The sequence below is a fragment of the Balaenoptera physalus genome (genome assembly GCF_965194825.1).
Source record: "Balaenoptera physalus genome assembly, chromosome: 15".
Classification (NCBI taxonomy): Eukaryota; Metazoa; Chordata; class Mammalia; order Artiodactyla; family Balaenopteridae; genus Balaenoptera; species Balaenoptera physalus.
The window spans coordinates 42,157,890-42,179,586 of record NC_138894.1 but is presented as its reverse complement, the minus strand read 5'-3'; the positions used below and the strand labels follow the sequence as shown (position 1 = coordinate 42,179,586).

Here is a 21,697-nt window from a genome sequence, read left to right as displayed (position 1 = left end):
AGCGATGGAGAGCTGGAAAAATAGCAGACAAAGGATATGCAAGAAGTGATTTAGAGATAGAAGAATATGCTTAAGTGTAACACGGGCTATTCACGGCATGATCCCAGTCTTGGCTTCATACGACAGAGACCCAGGTTTCAATGTGAGCATGTGCAAGTGTGTGCATGCATGTGTGATAGAGTGTGTATGTGTGTGTGTGTGTATGTGTGTGTGGATGAGAAGAAATAGGACAAGCAAGAAAGGGGCTGTCAGGGTAAGCACTTTCTGAAACTTATGAGGCTGTCAGACCAATTCTTTTCTATTCTAAATCATTTTCCGCAAAACAAGGAGATGATTATCTGACTGCTAAAGGAAAGCAGGGGTATTATATTTCATTTGGGGGGAAATGTAGATTTACGGCAGATGGAATTTTTTTTCTTTAAAACCAACAACCCAACAATGGCAGAGTTCATAGAGTGAGTTAAAGTGCTTGCTTATGTTTTGTGTTTTAAGCTGATGAGATTTACACACATCTGTAGTGGTTTCAGGGGCTGTGCCATTGGAGGGACTCTTGTTCAAGGAGTTCAAGGAAGGAGAAAGAAATTGTCCTGTACCCATTTAACAAAGGCAGAGCTTTTCCAACATTTGCCCAAGGTATTCTGCAATTAGAGACATCTGCTCACTGGGAAAAGGATTAAAATGGATTTTGCAAAGGAAGAGGAGGTTCATTCATTGACTGGTAGTAAACAGGGCATCTATTCAGTGTAAGATAGTGTGCCAAGCACTCGGGATGAAACAGTGAAATGGCAGGTCCTGCCTGCAGGAAACTCACAGTCAGTGGTGAAGGTGGATAAGTCACTGCATTGTAAGGCAGCATTTCCCAATGGAGGCGCATGCCAAGTGCCATGGGAGCCCAGAGAGGGAAGGGCTAAGCTCTTCCGGGTGGTCAGGGGAGGGAGCCTAGAAGACAGAATCACCAGGACTGTTGGGGAGGTTCTGGAGCATGGGAAGAGCAGGGATGCCTGGAAGAGTAGTGTGCACTTGAGGATCTGAGAGCAGCTTGGATAGACCCAGCCGTGGGTGTACGTTGATGAGGAGTGGGGTGTAGAGAGTGGGTGAGGCCTGCAGCAAGGGAGGGCAGAGTCCAGTTTTGGACAGTTTAAATTTTGATAGAGGTGGAAATGTGCCACGATTACTTTGGTGGGGGAAATGAAGCTTTCTGACTAAAAGAGAAGGCATCCACCCCTCATCGTTTTTAACTAGATGAAAAAAAAGTACCTTTTAGTAAGACTTCCATCCACAAGATGAGAATCATAAAAATGTGACATCTTCTCCGGGTTAATATTCCCTGTTCCCTCAGCAGTTCCTCGTATTGAAATGGAGACGTTTCAGACCTCTCATTGTCTTGGTCTGTCCTGTGTGGAACTAACCTGATTTATCAGAGTTCTGCTCAAGGCTGACACAGAGAGCTAGAGCATTCCCAAAGTGTGGGCTGATTGTCAGGGAGTGCAGGGAACAGATTCATTCCAAGCTGCTTTATTAGCACGCTCTGGATTACTCCTGCTAACAGCCACATTGCACTGTTTGCTGATCTTAAACCTTCAGGAAAGAAAACTTCCAGGTCTTTTTCATGTCAGTGATGGGAGGTCTCCTCTCCGTCCTTTTATACAACTGATGTTTTGAGGCCCAATAAGAGCTTAATCCTTAATAAGTCTTAAAAAATGATTTTTTTCCTTTCTGAACCCTTATGTGTCCACCCAAAATATAAGCCATGTGGCATTTTAAAGGGTTTTAAAATTAAAATATTTTTATTTTAACAAAATTGGAAATAAAAATGTAAAAAGTAAAAAAAAAAAACCCACATGATTTCCCTAACATATTGTCATAATGTTATTATTTTTTCTTAGTTCATATGCAGAAAAAAAACTATATGGCTTTGTCATCCTGAAACAGACAAGTACGGTGTTGGTGGTATAGTGATGAGCATAGCTGCCTTCCATAAAACAAAGTTTTGTAGTCTGCTTTTAAAATAACACTTCTTAAGTATTTTTCAATTGCTGTAATCTTCAAAATGAAAATGTGAAACAGTTGCATAGTATATGATCTTGTGGTTATGCCATAATATACTATACATTATTCTATTGTTGGACAATCAGGCTTTTTCCTTATTTAGCCATTATAAAAATACTGCAACAATGATATTTTTGCATATTTTAAAATTTCTTCTTTTGAATTATTTTCACAGGGTAAATTCCTAGTATGAATTATGGGGTCAAATTACTAGGTCAAAGATAAGCTGCATTTTTATGGTTGTTGAAATACAGTGCCCTCTAAAACCCAGTGCCATTTCTACCAGAAATGTGACAAACCATCTAGGTCTTTAGCTTCACTTGTGATGGCAGAGCTAAGACTAGTTACTCTTTACTGAATCAACCATTACAGATTCAACTCAATGTAATGTCATTCCGCCTTCATTTCCCCATGTCGGAGAGCATTTGTGGGCTATATAAAGGCAGGGATCTTGCCCACTGCCATATCATACTTCAGCTTCTAATGCACAGTGAAGGCTCAATAAACATGTGTTCAATGAATAAAATGCCTTATGAATTCCATGACATTTTTCTGACATACCATTCATTCATTAACCCCATTAAAAAATAAATGGTTGATGTGTAATGATTCATTGTTGGTGAATCTTTTAGACCCCCAGTATTCACCAGTTTCTTTCTTAAGGACTCTCTTACCATCGTTTGGTAATGGGTTTTATTTTTTAATTGCAACGCATTATAAATGAAATTATTGATTTACAGACAAAGTTTACCTCAATTGGAAACAAAAAAGCAATTTCTAATTTTTTATATTCTGTTTTATATATAGATTGCAGCATAACCTTTTTTTAAGAACATAACTGTATGATGTGTATGTTTTTAGCAGTTCTGCACAATATTTTTCTACATGCATTATACATTTATCCATTTAGTCAGTAAATGTTTACTGAGGGACTATTGTGTACCAGATACTTGGGCAATCGTTTAGGGCAAGACAAACACATTCTTTGCCCTCATGGAGTACATTGTCTAGTGGGGAAGACAGACATCAAAAAGTAAAAACTGCTGAATTTTTGTAAGTACAGAGGGCTAGAGGATGCTATTACAGGCTGACATTACTATCCTGGGGGGTCATGGAAGGCTTTCTAGAGGAAATAAAATATACTGAATCCTAAAGTATGAATAAGAGTTACCTAGTAGCGAGTGGTATGGTAAGGAAGGAGGGCAGTAAGAGGGAAGAGCATGTGCTTGCTGCTGGGCTCCGATGCCAGAGAGAGCATTGTACAGTGAGCAACTGAAGAGCCAGGTGAAGTCAGGTGTGGGCGGGTTATAAAGAGTGATATAGATTGAGGCATGTGAGGGATTTTGGTTTCTACTGGGAGGGCAGTGGAAAGCATTGAGAGTTTTAAGCAGGGGAGTATGGCCTGATCAGATGGGCCACAAAGAAGGGAGCGGCCTTGTCTGATTTGGTTTACACTGAGCATTGGTGGCAGCACACATGATTCCCTTTGTTTTGCAAAATGGAGAAATGAGTTGAATCCTTTCTGAGTTTATTTTTGCCTTCTTCATATTTTTTCCCTCAAACTTATCCAAATTTGTCACCAATATAAGGAGGCTCTAATCTGGGCTTGCATTTGGACGTCCCGAGCTGGTGGTTTCCGTATTCTTCATTCCAGAGAAGCGGGTCCGGCTTTGAAGAGGCAAGCTGTCCCCCTGCAAAGTCAGCCTCTGGACAACATCTGTGGTACCAGCTAATCCAGGCTGTGAACTTTTTATGAAGCACCCAGCTCTGTTCTGAGGCCTGGGTCCCCCATACTAACGACATTTAGGTAAATTTTGTTAGTTTGTAAATAGATAATTTCATTTACAATGTGTTGTGATTAAAAAATAAAATCCATTACTAAATGATGTTAAGATGGCCATTCTCCTGTCGGGCCCTGGAAGGAGATTGCAGCTGTAGAATGCAGTAGCAGGGAGGTGTGTCTGAGGTGCAAGATGCGGCCACATCTCCAGTCTCTGATTCTCTAGAGACTTCCCTCACTTGCCCAGGAGAGATTGGTATTTACCATCAGGCCAGACGACCTGTTTACAGGGATCACTCTTGAAATCAGCTGCTTTGTTGAAATCTTTCTTCAAATTTTCCTCCTTTTTTTTTTTTCTTAGATGTACTTGTTCATGCAATTGCTTTGAATGACTTGGCTGTCTGCTGCTACACCTGAGAGTTCCTTGGTACTAGCAGAAGCCAGGTGCTTCACTGTGGGTTGAATAATGACTAGTTACAAACTAGGGAACCTACTTGAACCCGAGTAATACTTTATATTAACAATAAGTAAAGCAACAGCTGTCCTCCTCACCCTCCACTGTTAGTTGAGTGTCTTTAATGTGCCAGACACTGTGCTAGATGCCTTGCACATATTTTCTGTATTCTTCACAAGGACCCTACAAGGTAGGTATTCACATTGCTGTCAGCTACTGTATCATAGGCTCCCAGCAGGAAACAGATGGCCCACTCAAATTAGGATAATTTGAGAAGAGTTTAATAAAGGGACTATTTACAGAAGAAGTGTGGTTAGGGTGAGGGAAATCCCAAGCATGGTGTGCTTGGGGCTAGTAACAGTAGAGTTCCTTTGTTACAAGTCTTAAGACTGAGGAGGAGAGGAGGGCCTGGGTGTGGGGCATGGGGAAGGATGTTTGGGGATGCTGTCAACAGGAGTTGAGTCTTTCTTTTAAGGGATAAGGTTGGTCTGCAGCAATCCTGAAACAGCGGAGCAAAGGAGATAAGTATTCCCAGGGCACACTTCACTTTCTCTCCAGTCTTGAAAGAAAGTAGTGAGTGGTATGTGTGCTGCCACCAATGCTCAGTGTAAACCAAATCAGACAAGGCTGCTCCCTTTTTTGTGGCCCATCTGATCAGGCCATACTCCCCTGCTTACAACTCTCAGTGCTTTCCACTGCCTTCCATTTGGAAACCAGAGGGCCAGGGAGCTTTTTCATGTTTATAATACAGTGCAGGGTGGAGAAGGGTAATGGGTGTGCAATTGGAAACTATCTAGTCCATATAGCAAACTCCGTGATGTATTTAGTATTTAGTATTCAGCTCCTTGCTGTCCTTTCCTCCCCTGGTCCTCTCTTCATTATTGGTGATGGGGACTCCAGTATTCAGGTATTTGATCTGTGAACATTGTGGCCTCTCAGTTCTTCCCCTTCACATCCAGAATCTTTTCCTCCTCCCAACTCCTCTGCCCACTCTCTCTGTCATACTCATGACTTTATCACTACATTGAGGCTCCAGGCCAGGGGCACTTCCCCCGTTCACTATCCTTTCTTGTCCTCAGGTCCACACTTCCTACCTTTCCCAGCTAGGATTTCCTAGCTGGTTAGGACCATTCCTGCCTCAGGTGTCCCTCTCTGACTCTGTGGTCCTCCTGATATGACCCAGTTCTGATTAACACCATCCAACTGTCTCCTCCATGTCTGTACTTGAGTAGCTAGAACTTCTTGGAGAAAACATACAGTTGGGCCAGCTGATCTCATATTAAAACCAGGACCGCAGAGCTCAAATGAGCTCTTATCCACATGGGATTCTTACTGCATTTCCCTAGTAGGGAAGTACTTTCTTTCTCACCAAGTTCCTTAACACCTTCCTTCCTTAAATGTCCTGTGCTCTCTCGGTACACTCCTAGTTGAGGAGCTTTCTTTGTACTTTATTAAGAAAAGAAAATCAATTAGCTAAGGATTCTCCATGCTTCCCACCACCTGAGTCTGTGCCTATACTCACACCTTCCATCTCCCCTCTTGTTACAGTGAAGTGTTCTCTCCTTATTTAAATCCAACCCATCCACTTATGTTCTAGACCCTATCCCCATCCTTTCTCAAGGACTTTGTGCTGCAGTTTTCTCCTTTGTTTTCTGCCACCATTCCTCTAGACTGGATCATCCCTGTGAGCATCTACACTTGCTCTAGTATTTTCTATCTTAAAACATACACTTGAGCTACTTGTACCACATTCATTTCTCTGCTCCTCTCCATAGCAAAACATCTTGATATTGTTGTCTATAGTTTCTCTCTCTACTTCTGCACTTCACATTTTCCCTGATCTACTCCTAATTCTGCCTTTCTACTGAAATTGCTCTGTCAAGGTCACCAATGACCTTTATGTTTTTAAATTCTGTGGTCAACATTTTGTCTTCAGCTTACTGGTCCTCTCAGCAGCTTTCAGTATTTATTTATTTATTTATTTGGCTGCGTTGGGTCTTCATGGTGGCATGTGGGATCTTTTGTTGCGGTGCACGGACTCTTTGTTGCGGCGTGCGGGCTCCTCTCTAGTTGTGGCGCGTGAGCTCCAGAGCGTGTGGGCTCAGTAGTTGTGGCGTGCAGGCTTAGTTGCCCCGCAGCATGTGGGACCTTAGTTCCCTGACTGGGGATCAAACCTGCATCCCCTGCATTGGAAGGTGGATTCTTAACCATTGGACCACCAGGGAAGTCCCCTCAGCAGCTTCTGATACAACCTTCCACCCTCCTTTTTGAAACAGTTTTTCTCATCTTTTCCATAACAGCTGCTTTCTGGTTCTGCATCATCATTTATACAGTGACTGTGCTCTCAATTTTATGTCTAGGTCAGATCACTCCCCTGAACTTGTGCAGCTGAGCATTGAATAGCATGGGTATGAACTGCATGGGTCCACTTACATGCGGATTTTTTTCATTAGTAAACACAGTGGTACTATGTGATCTGTGGTTGGTTGAATCCACCGATGTGGAACCGCAGATACTGAGGAACTGCATATATGGAGGGCCGACTATAAATTATACACAGATTTTTCAGCTATGCAGAGGATCTGCACCCCTAACGCAATATTGTTCAAGGGTCAACTGTGTATTCAACTGCTTCTTAACCTCTCTATTGGATGACTTAGTAGGCGTCTGTAGGAGACACTACTGGGAGGTCTTCTAACTCATTTCCTCTTCCCGAACACACCCCTAGACTGCACATTCCAGCCTGCCTTACTGATGGGTGTGGCTGTGTGATAGATTTCTAGCCTGTGGCACGTGAGCAGAGGTGATGTACATCACTTCTAGGTTTGGCCTGTTCAAACCTTCCACGTGTGATTGTCCGTACTCTTTATCTTTCAAATGGATACGGATGAGCTCAGTGACTTTTAAAGCCAAATGTTGTACATAGATGGGCCATAACAAGGAAGGAACATGAGTCTCTGAATCACCACTTGCAGGAAGGCTGCCTACCAATCAGGAATAACTGATTTGGATTTTAACTGAGCAAGAAATTCAGTCTTACTGTATTGAGCCTTTGGATTTTGGGGGGCCACCATCCATCAGCTCCCCAGCACTATATGAGTGCCTAGCACATATTAAGTGTCATAGATACTTGCTGAATAAATGGATGTTATCCTTGAATCATTTCTTTCTCTCTCTCTGTCATCTAATCCATCAGTAAACCCTCTAAGCTCTATTTCATGATAAATTGTCTGTTTCTCTCCACCTCTGCTGTAACCGTCCTAGTTCAGACGTCTGCCAGCTGTTAACTGGCATTATCTCTGTAGCCTCCTGACTGGACTCTTTGCTATGTTCTTTCACCCTCCAATCCAATCCTATCATAGCAGCTAGACCGATCTTTTGAAAATGTAAATCAAATCTTGCTCTCCTTGTCGAAGCCCCACAGTGGTCTCCCAGTTCTAATGCTGGTGTGCAGGGCCCTCTGTGACCTGGCTGCTGCTTCCCTCTCTGACTTCATGTTGTTCCATCTGCTTCCTTGTTCAGAAAGTTCTGGCCATACTGACCTTCTTCCTGTCCATGAACACATCTGGCTTGTTTCCACGGTAGGGCTTTTCCTCTGACTGTTCCCTCTGCCTGAAATGCTCTTCCTGCTTTACTGATGGCCAGCTCCTTTTTCTCATTCAGATCTCAGCTCCTGTGTTCCCTCTTCAGAGTCACCTTCTCCAGCCATCCAGCATAAAGAGGCCCCTAGTCACTCTCTGTCCCAGCACCTGTTTTGTCTTTAAATCATTGCACTTAAAACTAGTTGACATTTAGATAGTATATTTTATTGTCTTCCCTCTGCCCCCGCAAGGGATCTTGCTTACCTTGTTTAATGCTGTATTCCCATCACTAGGAGCAGTATCTACCATTCAGTACCTGCCTAATATGTAGCTCAAAAAAAATGAAGAAAGTTTTACTCAGGCTTACACAAGTTCAAATACAATCTTGCCTCTTTGATTTATACAAGGATCGTACATGACTTGGTTAGCTTGTTGCCAAGATGAACACCAGTGGTTATTATCTTTATTAAAACTTTTAATTTTACAAAAGTAATGTTTTAATGTGCTCACTGCAGAAAATTTAGAAAACACAAGCAAAAAATAAATAATTAAAAAGCATCCCTGAGCTAATCATCATTGATATTTTGGTGTTTTTCCTTCTTTCTAATTAGTTATACACATATTAAGCAAAAGTGGCATATTTTTCCCCAGTGGAATATTGGACATGTCTTTCCATGTCGTATTAGTCTTGTTCAACAAGCCATCTTCTTAGAGGGCGCTTCAGCCCAGCTTCAGGTTCAGTGGTGGTGGTTTCTTTGGGTCTGCCAAGTGCATGTGGCCTCTAGTATTGGTATTGCACCTCTGCAGGCACTGGATAATGTCAGTTTATCACTGCCATTGTCCTGGGGTGGTGCTGAAAGTCAGGGAATGCTGTTCTCTCTGTGGTTAATTTTTTTGTTCTTAAAGCTAAGAAGTGAGACCTATTTCAGAACTCTGTGACCCAGCTGGTTCAGTGGTGACATGCTAATGTCTCCCAGAGTGACTGTAGCAGCTTGCAGATTGGCAGTAATGAAACCAACCTCCATTACATGTAATAAGAGTGGGAATCTTAATAAAAAGCTAAACAAGAGAGGGGCACAGTTAAGAGCTGCATCCTTCTCACCTTAGGTCCTGGCAAATTGTCATGTAGTTACTGAAGCCTCAAAAGACAAGATGTTCAGTTGTGGTTCAGTTATTATTTAGTTTTCAAATGCTGTGCGTTAAAGGAACAATTACAACTAATTTTTATAAGGCTGCATATCTATCTATATCTATCTATCTATCTATCTATCTATCTATCTATCTATCTATCTATCTACCTATCTATCTATCTATCTATCTATCTATCTGGTACAAGACCAGAAGACCAGAAAAAAGGGCAAATCCAACTTAATGCTCTTCAGGTAGAAAAATATTTTGACATTTTAATGGTATATCTTAGTGGACTGCATGGGGTGATTGGTCCAAAGACATATTTTGATTCTATGTTTGGTTGAAGGATCACTGTTGTTCATTAATAATTAATAATTGGAAATTTGGGTGAATCAAGCTTCTCAGTTCATGTTGTTATATACTCAGACTCCACAGGTAAATCTTACCAAGAGACCTCTTCTGTGGTCCTACAAGGGAATTTTCTACAAGACATGGTATGGTAGGTTGAATAATGGCCCCAAAGATGTTCACATCCTAATCCCTGGAATCTGTGAATATGTTACCATGCATGGCAGAAAGGACTTTGCAGGTGTGATTAAACTAAGGAACTTGTGATGGGAAGATTATGTTGTATTTTCAGGATGAGCCTGATGTAATCACAAAGGTCCTTATGAGAGGGAGGCAGTAAGAGAGGGACGATGTACAGGTGGAAGCAGAAGTCTGAGAGGAGAGAAGATGCTCTTTTGTATGCTGCTGTCTTTGAAGAGGAGGAAGGGGCCATAGGCCAAGGGATGTGGGTTCCTGTAGAAGCTGGGAAGGCAAGGAAACAGATTCTTCCCTAATGCCTGGAGAAGGAATTCTCCATTTTAGACCTCTAGGATTCTAAGCTCAACTTGTATTGCTTTAAGTTACTAAATTTATGGTAATTTGTTATAGCAGCCATAGGAAACTAATACATGTGATCCATTTATAATTCAGGGGAGATTCTAGGTCAGAATGACATGTCAACTCTGATCAATTAGTAAGTGTGCCTCGGGTTCCGGGTTGAATATGGTTCTGAGTCTGAGTCTGGGTGGGGTCTGTGAGAATTATTATCATGATCAACTAGCATTGACTGCTGTGGGTTCAGGACGTGCCATCTTTTGTGAGTGGGAATATAGCTTGCAGAGCCTCACAACCAAATGTTCCATGCACCTTTGAAAGATGAGTTCCACACTGGACGCTGACTCAAATGGAGATGGCTAAGGTATATGGGTTATATTGAACAGCACAGCTGAAGTTTCTTGAAAGGGAAAATTTATTGGCTTTACTCAAATTTTTGGATATTCTAGAGCCCCTGGTTCCACTCACATCTAGTGAATCCCCTAAGTTGAAACTTTGGATCATTTGATGCCTTGTATTCTATTTTACTGTCAATGGAAAAGCAAACTAGGCAAAAGCTATTTTGGGATAAAGTATGAAAAATTGAATCAAGACTTTTAAGATAACGGAGTAGAGAGACCTTGCGCTCACCTCCTCTCATGGGCACACCAAAATTACAGCTGTTTAGAGAACAACTATTGATGAAGAAAACTGGAACATACTAGAAAAGATCTTTTATAACTAAAGATATGAAGAAGGAACTACAATGAGATGGGTAAGAGGGGTGGAGTCGCAGTATATAGTCGAGTCCCACACCCCCAGTGGACAACCCACAAATGGGAGAATAATTATAGTTGCGGAGGCTCTCTCCAAGGAGTGGGAAGTTTGAGGCCCATATCAGGTTCCCCAGCCTGCGGACCCTGCACCAGGAAGAGGAGCCCCCAGAGCATTTGGCCTTGAAGGGCAGCAGGGCTCACTTTTGGGAGACCCAGAGGGCTGTGGGAAATAGAGAATACACTCTTAAGGGTGCACACAAAATCTCACACGCTCCAGGACCCAGGGCAGAAGCAGTAATTTGAAAGGAGTCTGGGTCAGACCCACCTACCGATCTTGGAGAATCTTCTGCAGAGGCAGGAGACAACTGAGCTTACTCTGTGGACACAGACACAGACGGCAGCCATTTTGGGGAGCTCCTTCTACCCCATGAACACTGGTGCTGGCAAGTGCCATTTTGGAATCCTCCCTCTAGCTTATTAACCTCAGGACTCAGCCCCACCCCTGCCCACCATCCTGTAGGCACCAGTACTGGGATGCCTGAAGCCAAGCAAGTAACTGGGTGGGAACACAGCCCAACCCACCATTACACAGGCTGCTTTAAGATGCCCAGAGCCAACAGCTACCCCAACATGGCCCTGCCCACTAGAGGGCTAAGGAGCTGGCCCCACATACCAGTTCACAGGCACTGGACCCAGGACCCGCAGGACTCTGTAGACAGAGACTTCGGGACCCAGCTCTGCCCATCAGTGGGCAGACACCAGCCCCAGAATCCCCAGCCCTGCCCACCAACAAGCCTGCTCTAGCCTTGGGACCAGCCTGACCCACCAGTGGGTGGACATTATTCCCAGGACAACCATAGCCCCGCAGCCTGCAGACCCACCCACCTACCAGCCAGGCTAGCACCAGCCCTGGGACTGGCTGGGCCCTGGCCCTGACCACCAGCAGACCAACACAAACTTTGGGACACCCCAGACCCACAGCCAGCTGTGTCAGGAGCTGGTCCCAACTACCAGCAATCCCACACCAGCTCTGGGATCCCTGGGCCCTGCAGCCAGACCCCAGGACCTGGCTCTGTGTGCTAGTGGGCCAGTACTAGCCCCAGACCTGGCTTCACCCACTGGTGGGAGGGAACCAGCCCTGGGATTACCTGGGCCACGATTATACCAACCAGTGAGTTTGCATTACCCACCTCCCCTCTCCTGCACCAGGATTCTGCAGCCAGTCACCTTGTGCAACCAGCAGCTGGCAGCCTTCGCAAAAGGCAGCCTGGCAACCAACTGGACCAAGGACCAGCCATCTGTACCAGACCGCCCACAGTAGTCAGCCCGCCACAACAGAAGGACCCAAGTAGCCCTCATAGGGGTCACCCCAGAGCATATAGCTCTGGTGATGAGGGCAGTGTGCTACTGGAATACATAGGACGTCTCCTATAGAAGGCCACATCTCCAGAGTTGGGAAATGTAACCAACCTACCCTATACATAGAAATAAAAAATAACAAGTTAGGCAAAATTAGGTGACAGAGGAACATGTTCCAAATGGAGGAACATGTTCCAAATGAAGGAACAAGATAAACCCCCAGAAGAACTAAGTGAAGTGGATATAGGCAATCTACATGAGAAAGAGTTCAAGTTAATGGTTACAAAGATGATCAAATAACTCAGGAGGAGAATGGATGAATAGAGTGAGAATTTAAGAAGTTTTTAACAGAGACTTAGAAAATATATAGAGCAACCAGAGATGAAGAAAACAATAACTGAAATGAAAAATACACTAGAAGGAATCAACAATAGACTGACATAGAGGAATGGATCAGCAAGCTGGAAGTCAGAATAGTGGAAATCACTGACACTGAACAGAAAAAAGAAAAAAGAATAAAAAGAAATGGGGACAGTTTGAGACCTCTGGGACAGCATCAAGTGCACTAACATTCACATTATACGGGTCCCAGATGGAGAAGAGAGAAAGGAGCAAATAACATATTTGAAGGCATAATAGTTGAAGACCTCCCTAACCTAGGAGAGGAAAGAGACATCCAAGTCCAGGAATCACAGGGTCCCAAACAGGATCAGTCCAAATAGGACCACACCAAGACACATTGATATTAAAATGGCAAAATTTAAAGATAAAGAGAGAGTATTAAAAGCAGCAAGGAAAAAGCAACAAGTCACATACAAGGGAACTCCCATAAGGCTGTCAGCTGACTTTTCAGCAGAAACTCTGAAGGACAGAAGGGAGTATATTTAAAGTTATGAAAGGGAAAAACCTACAACCAAGAATACTCGACCTGACAAGGCTCTCATTCAGATCTGATGGAGAGATAAAAAGTTTTACAGACATGCAAACACTGAAAGAGTTCAGCACCACCAAACCAGCTCTACATGAAATGTTAAAGGAACTTCTCTAAGTGAAAAAAAGTCATAGCTAGAAACAAGAAAATTATGAAAGGAAAAAGCTCATTGGTAAAGGCAAATATGCAGTAAAGGTAGTAAATAATTCATATACAAAGCTAGTAGGAAGAATAAAAGACAAAAGTAGTAAAATCATTTATATCCACAGTAAGCAGTTAAAGGACACACAAAACAAATAGATGTGAAATGTGATGTCAAAAACAGTAATGGTGAGGGGAGGAGAGTACAGATGCAGGGCTGTTAAAATGTGTTTGATATTAATAGACCAGCAACTTAAAACAATCATATATATATATAGACTGCTATATATAAATCTCATGGTAACCACAAACCAAAAATCTATAATAGAGACACACACAAAAAAGAGAAAGGAATCCAAACATAACATTAAAGGTAGTCATCAAATCACAAGGGAAGGGAATAAAAGAAGAAAGGAAAAAAGTAACGACAAAACAACCCCAAAACAATTAACAAAATGGCAATAAATTCATATCAATAATTACTTTAAATGTAAATGGGATAAATGCTCCAATCAAAAGACATAGAGTGGCTGAATGGATACAGAAACAAGACCCACATATATGCTGCCTACAAGAGACTCACTTCAGAGCTAAAGATACACAGAGACTGAAAGTGAGGAGATGGAAAAAGGTATTCCATGCAAATGAAAATCAAAAGAAAGCCAAGGTAGCAATACTTATATCTTACAAAACAAACTTTAAAATAAAGGCTGTAATAAGAGACAAAGAAGGACATTACATAATGATCAAGGGATCAATCCAAGAAGATATAATAATTGTAAACAAATGTCCAGGACCAGATGGTTTCACAGGTGAATTCTACCAGTCATTTAGAGAGAGTTAACACCTATCCTTCTGAAACTATTCCAAATGATTGCAGAGGAAGAAATGCTTCTGAATTCTTTCTATGATGCCACCATCACCCTGATACCAAGACAAAGATATCACAAAAAAAGAAAAATACAGGTCAGTATCACTGATGAACATAGATGCAAAAGTCCTCAACAAGATATTAGCAAACCAAATTCAATAATACATTAAAAGGATCATACACCATGATCAAGTTGGATTTATCCCAGGGATGCAAGGATGGTTCAGTATTCACAAATCAATCAACGTGATATGCCACATTAATAAATTGAAGTATAAAAACCATATGATCATCTCAATAGATGCGGAAAAAGCTTTTGACAAAATTCAACATATATTTATGAAAAAAATTCTCCAGAAAGTTTGTGTAGACAGTATGTACCTCAACATAATAAAGGTCATATGTATTAAGCCCACAACTGACATCATAGTCAATGGTGAAAAGCTGAAAGTGTTTCCTGTAAGATCAGGAACAAGACAAGGATGCCCACTTTTATTCAACATATTATTGGAAGCTACAGTGCAGACAAGAAAAAGAAATAAAAAGAATCCAAATTGGAAAGGAAGATTAAAACTGTCATGGTTTGAAGATGACAATATACTGTACATAGAAAATCCTAAAGATGCCACCAAAAACTACTAGAGCTCATCAATGAATTCAGTAAAGTTGCATGATACAAAATTAATACACAGAAATCTGTTGCATTTTTATACACTAACAATGAATTATGAGAAAGAGAAATTAAAGAAACAATCTCATTTACAATTGCATCAAAAAGAATAAAATACCTAGGAATAAACCTAACTAAAGAGGTAAAAAACCTGTACTTCAATACTGTGTATTGAAGGCAACACAAACGTGGAAAGATACACCATGTTAATGAATTAGAAGAATTAATGTTAAAATGACTATACTACCTAAGGCAATTTACATATTCAATACAACCCCTTTCAAAATACCAATGGCATTTTTCACAGAACTAGAAGAAATAATTTTAAAATTTGTATGGAAACACAAAAGACCCTGAATAGCCAAAACAACTTTGAGGAAGAAGAATAGGGCTGGAGGTACCATACTCCCTGACTTTAGACTATGCTACAAAGCTACAGTAATCAAAACAGTATGGTGCTGGCATAAAGACAGACACACAGATCAATGGAATAGACCAGAGAGCCCAGAAATAAACCCATGCAGTTAATCTATGACAGAGGTGGCAAGAATATACAGTGGAGAAAAGACAGCCTATTCAGTAAGTGGTGCTGGGAAAACTGAACAGCTATGAATGAAATTAGAACATTCTCTCACACCATATGTAAAAATAAACTAAAATTGGATTAAAGACCTAAATGTAAGATCAGAAACCATGAAACTCTTAGAAGAAAACATAGGCAGAACATTCTTTGACATAAATTTTAGCAATATCTTTTTAGATCTCTCTCCTAAGGCAAAGGAAATAAAAGCAAAAATAAACAAATGGGACTGAGTTAAATGCACTGCAAAGGAAACCATCAACAAAAGGAAAAGACAACCTACTTATTGGGAGAAAATATTTGTAAATGATATGACCAATAAGGAGTTAATATCTAAAATATGTAAACAGCTCATACAACTCAATATCAAAAAGAACTCCCAAACAACCTGATTAAAAGTGGGCAGAAGAAATGAATAGACATTTTTCCAAAGAAGACATACAGATGGCTAATAGGCACATGAAAAGATGCTCAGCATAACTAATTATCAGGGAAATGCAAATCAAAACCATAATGAGATATCACCTTACCCCTGTTAGAATGGCTATCATCAAAAAGACCACAAATAACAAATGTTTATGAGGATGTGGAGAAAAGGGAACCCTTGTACAGTGTTGTTGGGAGTGTAAATTGGTGCAGCCACTGTGGAAAACAGTATGGAGGTTGCTCAAAAAACTAAAAATAGAACTAGCATATGATCCAGCAGTTCCACCCAGCAATTCTTCGTGTATATATCCGAAGAAATTGAAAACACTAATTTGAAAAGATACATGCACCCCAATGTTCATAGCAGCATTATGGAATAGCCAAGATATAGAAGCAACCTGTTTCCGTCAGTAGCTGAATGGATAAAGAAGATGTCGTGTGTGTGTGTGTGTATACACACACCCATAGGAATACTACTCAGCCGTAAGAAAGAATGAAATTTTATCACTCGCAACAACATGGATGGAATTGGAGGGTATTATGCCAAGTGAAATTAAGTCAGACAGAGACAAATACTGTTTGTTATCACTTATATGTGGAATCTAAAAAATAAAACAAACTAGTGAATATAACAAAAAAAGAAAGAAACAGACTCACACATGGAACAAACCAGTGGTTGCCAGTGGGCAGAGGGAAGAGAGTTGGAGCTCAGATAGGGGTAGGGGACTAATAGGTATAAGGTACTATGTATAAAATTAATAAGCTACAAGGGTGTATTGTACAGTGCGTGGAATCTAGCCAGTACTTCTTAATAAGTATAAGTATAAATGGATTATTATCTATAAAAAAATTTGAATTATTATATTATACACCTAATATAGGTGTTCAGTGTAGTTGAAACTAATGTTGTAAATCAACTATACCTTGTGTTTAAAAAACACAATCCTATACCAGTACACCCCAAAACCTGACAACACCAAGTGCTGTTTAAGATGAGGGGCAACTGGGAACACTTATCCATTGTTGGCAAGTGTTCCAAATAGCACAGCCCTGCTAGAAAAGTTTGACAGTTGCTTATAAAGTTAAACATACTCTTACTGAAGACCTAGCAGTCATGCGCCTGTGTATTTATCCTAGAGCAATGAAACTTGTGCTCACATAAAAACCTGTATACAAATGTTCTTATAAGCTCTGGCCATAATAGCCCCAAACTGGAACTAACCCAAGTGTCCAACAGGTGGAGGCTCCTGAGCTACCCAAAGGGATGAGCTGTTGACACATGCAGCGATTTGGACACATGCAGCATCTCAAATATATTATACTGAAGCCAGTCTCAAAGGTTACGTACTGTATGATTCCATTTATATGACATGCTTGAAAAGAGAATGGTTGGAGTATAGAGATCACTGGTCGCCAGGGGTTAGGATTAGGGAGACAGTGTGAATATAAAGGCATAGCAGAGGGGTTTTTTTTGGAGCTATGGAAATGTTCAATTGTGGTAGTGGTTACATATGTATACATGTCTCAAAATTCATTGAACTGTACATTAAAAGTCAATTTTACCATATGATAATTGTTTTAAAAGTTTTAAATATCTTTTAATCAGGTTCAGTAAGAATTGTACTTCATTTTGTATGTTTTTATTTTGAAACAATTTCAAACATAGAAAAAGTTGAAAGAATAGCGTAGTGAACCCACATACCCATCACCTAAATTCACCAAATGTTAACTGACATTTGCCACATTCTCTCATACACAAATGTTCACGGTAGCTTTGTTTGTAATAGCACAAATCTGTAAACAACTCAGATGGTCATCAACAAGTGAATGGATAAAAAAATTTTGGTATACGTACAATGGAATACTGCTTAGTAATACGAACAAAAGAACTATTAAAAAAAGTATGAAAATTGCCTGTTTTTTAAAAACATGGAAATTGGGAAATTTCACTTACAAGAACAGAGCCACAGAATCCATGGTAACACCAAGAATATTCTCCTTTTAACCCACCTATTATTTACTCTTAACTTTACCGCTTTTCCCTCTGCCCCTTATCTCTTGCGTTCAGGAACAGAATACACAGCGCCCACACGAAGGGAGCCAGTCTCCTGGGAACAGTTGCAGGAACCTGAAGATAGATCAGGACTGAAGTGTGGAGGACTGTTCGGTGAGTTCCCACCAAGACCTGTTGTTTGTTATTAACAGCTTGGCTGCTGTTACCCATCCTCTTCTTCCCGTGGTACAACTACTATCTGTGAACTCACAGAGGACCCCCTTGGCAGCTGCAGGATGTAATTACCACATTCCAGAATATCTTTTAGGCATTTGGATCTATGGTTACCTCTTTGGATTGCTCCCCTGCTAACTAATATGTTACTGGCTTGACACAATTGACAGCCGGCTGTGCGGGTGGCTGAAGGACTGCCTCTGGGGCTGTCTCAAAATGAGGTTAATGATGGGCTAGATAAGCTCTCTGGGTTCCTTAGCCATCATCTACCTGGGAGCAGAATACGTGTGGGGCTCTGGTGTAATGACAGGGGGGTCTCGCCACATAGTCAGATGTACCAAATGGGCCAATTACCCTGCTAGGTGGACCATAGGGATTGTTTTGCTAATTTTGAATGTAATTAAAACAAAGCAAAGTAAAACAAAGCTAGACCACTCCTGCAACCACAGAAGGCCCAGGGGGGAAAAGATTCAGAAGAAAACAAAGCTGCATCTTCTCCTCTGGGTGGAGGTAGGGGAGGGGCCTTTCTTCAGCTTGCTCTCCCACGTTCCCACACATCATTAGGATAAGAAACAGGGTAGTGGGGTTCAGGCTGAAGCTGCCATCTCAGACTGGAAGGACGCTTAGTAGTTGTTCAGATTAACTCACATTTTACAGATTAGGAAGCAAAGGCTCTGATGGGGAAAATGCTTTCTCTGGGATTCACAGCTTGTTAGTAGAGGAGTCTAAACGAGAATCTGTTTCTCCAAAATTCTGGCTGGGGAGGGAGAAATCTTGAGGAGTGCTGACTACTCATCGGGTCAGGTGATTCCTACCTAAATACGGAACATCTTGTGGGCAGGAATCATGCTTGTTCGTGTCTGCGTCCCTGGCACCTGGTACCTGGGCAATAGAAGGTGCTCAGTTACTGTTTGTTGAATGAATGAATACATAGATGATTAAATGAATGCTCCATGAGTCATAGTTCAGGAAGGCAGGAAAGTTGAAAGTTTCATCAACATTCAGAAACCAGAATGGACTTTTGAAGCATGGGATTTGCTCTCTCTGTATTGCTTTGTTTATTTTTTCTTAACCTTCATCAGTCTTGCAGTTATACTTAAGACAGCTCGTAGGGTACAGATGTCTAAAAGTCTGATTGTCTCTATAGAGCTTCACTGTCCGTTATAGCAGCCAGTAGCCTCATGTGGCTATTAAGCACTTGAAATGTGGCTAATTCGAATTGACATGTGCTGTGAGTGTGGAATACATACCCAACTTCCAAGACAATACAAAAAAAGGAATGTAAAACGTCTCATTAATAATTTTAAAAACATTGATTACATGTTAAAATTATAAATTATTCAAATATGTTGGTTAAATATATTATTAAATTAATTTCTCTGTGTTTAAATACCTTTTTCTAATACGGCTACTAGAAAATTTAGACTTATACAGGTGGCTCACATGTTTGGCTTACATCACATTTCTGTTGGACAGCCCTACTATAGAGCATTCATTTTTGTGTTTGCTGGGCAAGTGGGCTCTACGACTGGCTTAAGCAGAAGTTGTTTATTTGATAAAGTATCAATCAGTTAATGAGTTTTAAGTAAATATCCAAAGGATTACTACTCAGGGTGGCATTTAGTGAAGATGTGCCTTCTTAAGTCAGTCCTGTTGGCAGATCTCATCATGTGTCAGCTGGAGACTGAATCTCAGACAGGTTAGGGGGTGTGGACCAGCATTAGGAGCCAGGATTGTGGGATTCCAGATCTTCAAACATGGTGTTCCAAGATGATGGTGTGGTATTCTCAGGACTGAGGTATGCCACAGACAGTATATTACCCATGTCATTGAAAGTCTCAAAGTTTGTGATTGCTTCTTTTTACAAATTAAAGCAGATTCAAGGCCATATCTATCTATGTCATTCCCCTTCCTGACTGCATTCTGATGTACTTCCTTCAGAAGATGGAGCAGACAGGCAGCTGGGCACATCTGTAACGGGGTAGTGGACATTGTCTCCTTCTGCACTATTCTCCCCTTGGTTACTATGCACCAGGAAAACCATGCCTTTAATCTCTGCACTCACCAAGTTCTTTCCAACCTCAGGGGCTTTGCGCTTGCTCTTCCTCCCCTTGAATGTATAATAATTGGAAGGCAGTGCCTGGAATTTAGCATTGTGAGTTCCTTCTCATTCTTTTAGTCAGTCTCTGCTTAAATGCAGAGGTCAGTTCTACCTGTTACTCTCTATTTTAGATCCTTGTTTATCTTTTCATGTCACTTATTCTGGTCTGCAATCATTTTAGTCACGTATTATTAATTAATTAATATCAGCTTCAAAGGAGGAGAGGGATAGGTTGCTCTTGTTCACTTCTGTATCTCAGTCACCTAGCATTGGACCTGGTAGAGAATAGAGGCTCTATTCTTACTTGTTGAATGATGAATGAGTGAGTGAATAAAAACATTGGTGTGCCTATGAGCACAGTAGCGGAAATTATATTTCATCTCCAGAAATGGCCACTGTTTCATACAGGCAGTGGCCACCACTGGGAGCAAATCTATTTCTCTGATTGCATTTCATGTGAAGCCAGTTTGGGGAAGGAACACAGAAGGCAGTGGTGCAGATCGTTACCAGTCTGAGGTCACATCTGTGAAGGAATGGCTGGATGGGGAAATGTAATTTGAGCCAGAGTTCATCTCTATGCACAAAGCAGAAGAGCTGCTTAAAAACCCCTGGGTCCAGTACTTCTTTAAAGTTCAAAGGTCCCCAGTAAATCAGGTGACTTGAATATTTTTGTCCTGCATGTAATACAGTTAATAGTATTACTATTTTGCGGGATACAAGAGTATTAGTAGTCCTTTGCTTAATTTTAACTTTAATTTACTCTCTATTTCCTCTGAAATGTGGTGCCGGACACTTTCAAAAATGAAACGGAATGGAATGAGTTTTGTCTTGAGAATTGAATCTAAGAATTTCTCAATATACTTTGAAATGAGGGGGAGCCACCTGCAGTTTTGCAAAATCAGGATTGGAAAACAATGGAGTAAGGAGGGGAACGTTTCTGGATGATCTAGGGTGGTGCAGGGCGCTCCCCTGTAGGCTTTTTTCTTTAAACAGGTGATGGCTTTTTGGAGAAAACAGATGGAACCTTTGGATGACCCAGATGTTCCTGCCTGGGTTCAGGAGACTCCAGGTGGGAGTTGGTAACTGCAGGCGCCAGAACAGGCTCAGCGGGTTCCGCTCTAGGTTGCTTGGTAGGCTGGCATGTGTCTTTGCCTCCCATTGACATTACAAGCACAGACCTTTCCTGCTCCTTCTGGCTGGAAGGAGTGCTAAGGGCAGCTGCTTTCAGGGGTGGCAGCTGTGGAGCCAAGCTCTTGTCACTACCCTTCTGTGTTGGGCAGATTCTATTAAAGTCAAACCAGAGGTGAGACAGACAGCCTCTGGGTTCTTTCTCATGGAGGGGTGGGGGGCAGCTCATTTTAACCCATATTGGTCGAAAATTAATATCACATTACTCGAGCTTGCAAGATCATCCAATGCTAGGTCAATGTGAACCCTTTTGTATATTGCTTTCAGTAAGGATGCTGTGGGTTTTGCACATGTGTGTACAGGGAAAAAAAAAAGATGAAGAGATGAAGCTGCAGATCCCCGGGCCAGTTGTCAAAGAGAAAAAGCCTTGATGCCCGCGACAGGAACTAAGCCCAGCCTTTTCAGTTCTTTTAAAGTGAAGGTGGGTTTGAGCAGAGAAAATCCTACTGTGCTGAATGATTCCGTCGGGAGAGAGGTGGAGACTTCGGAATATAAATGAATGCTAGTGAGTTGGAGAATTAAGATTCTCCCTCATTGTGTATTATGGGCTTCGTGTGTGATGAGCATGTGT

At 41.4% G+C, this 21,697-nt stretch overlaps 1 protein-coding gene and 1 long non-coding RNA gene across 7 annotated transcripts in view; both read left to right on the top strand.

The window, feature by feature from the left end:
- Positions 1-21,697, top strand: part of LOC309643722 — a 445,978-nt gene that overhangs the window by 252,642 nt on the left and 171,639 nt on the right. The window lies entirely within an intron of this gene.
- The window catches only part of LOC309643696 (uncharacterized protein), a 335,906-nt gene that overhangs the window by 238,584 nt on the left and 75,625 nt on the right, over positions 1-21,697 (top strand). For all 6 annotated transcript variants that reach the window (XR_014253977.1, XR_014253978.1, XR_014253979.1 and 3 more), the window contains one exon: positions 17,679-17,777. Coding sequence is in view for 1 of the 6 variants with exons in the window: in XM_082426677.1 (XP_082282803.1) it covers positions 17,679-17,777 (99 nt within the window). In the remaining 5 variants the exon portion in view is untranslated. The remainder of the gene's footprint in view (positions 1-17,678; positions 17,778-21,697) is intronic.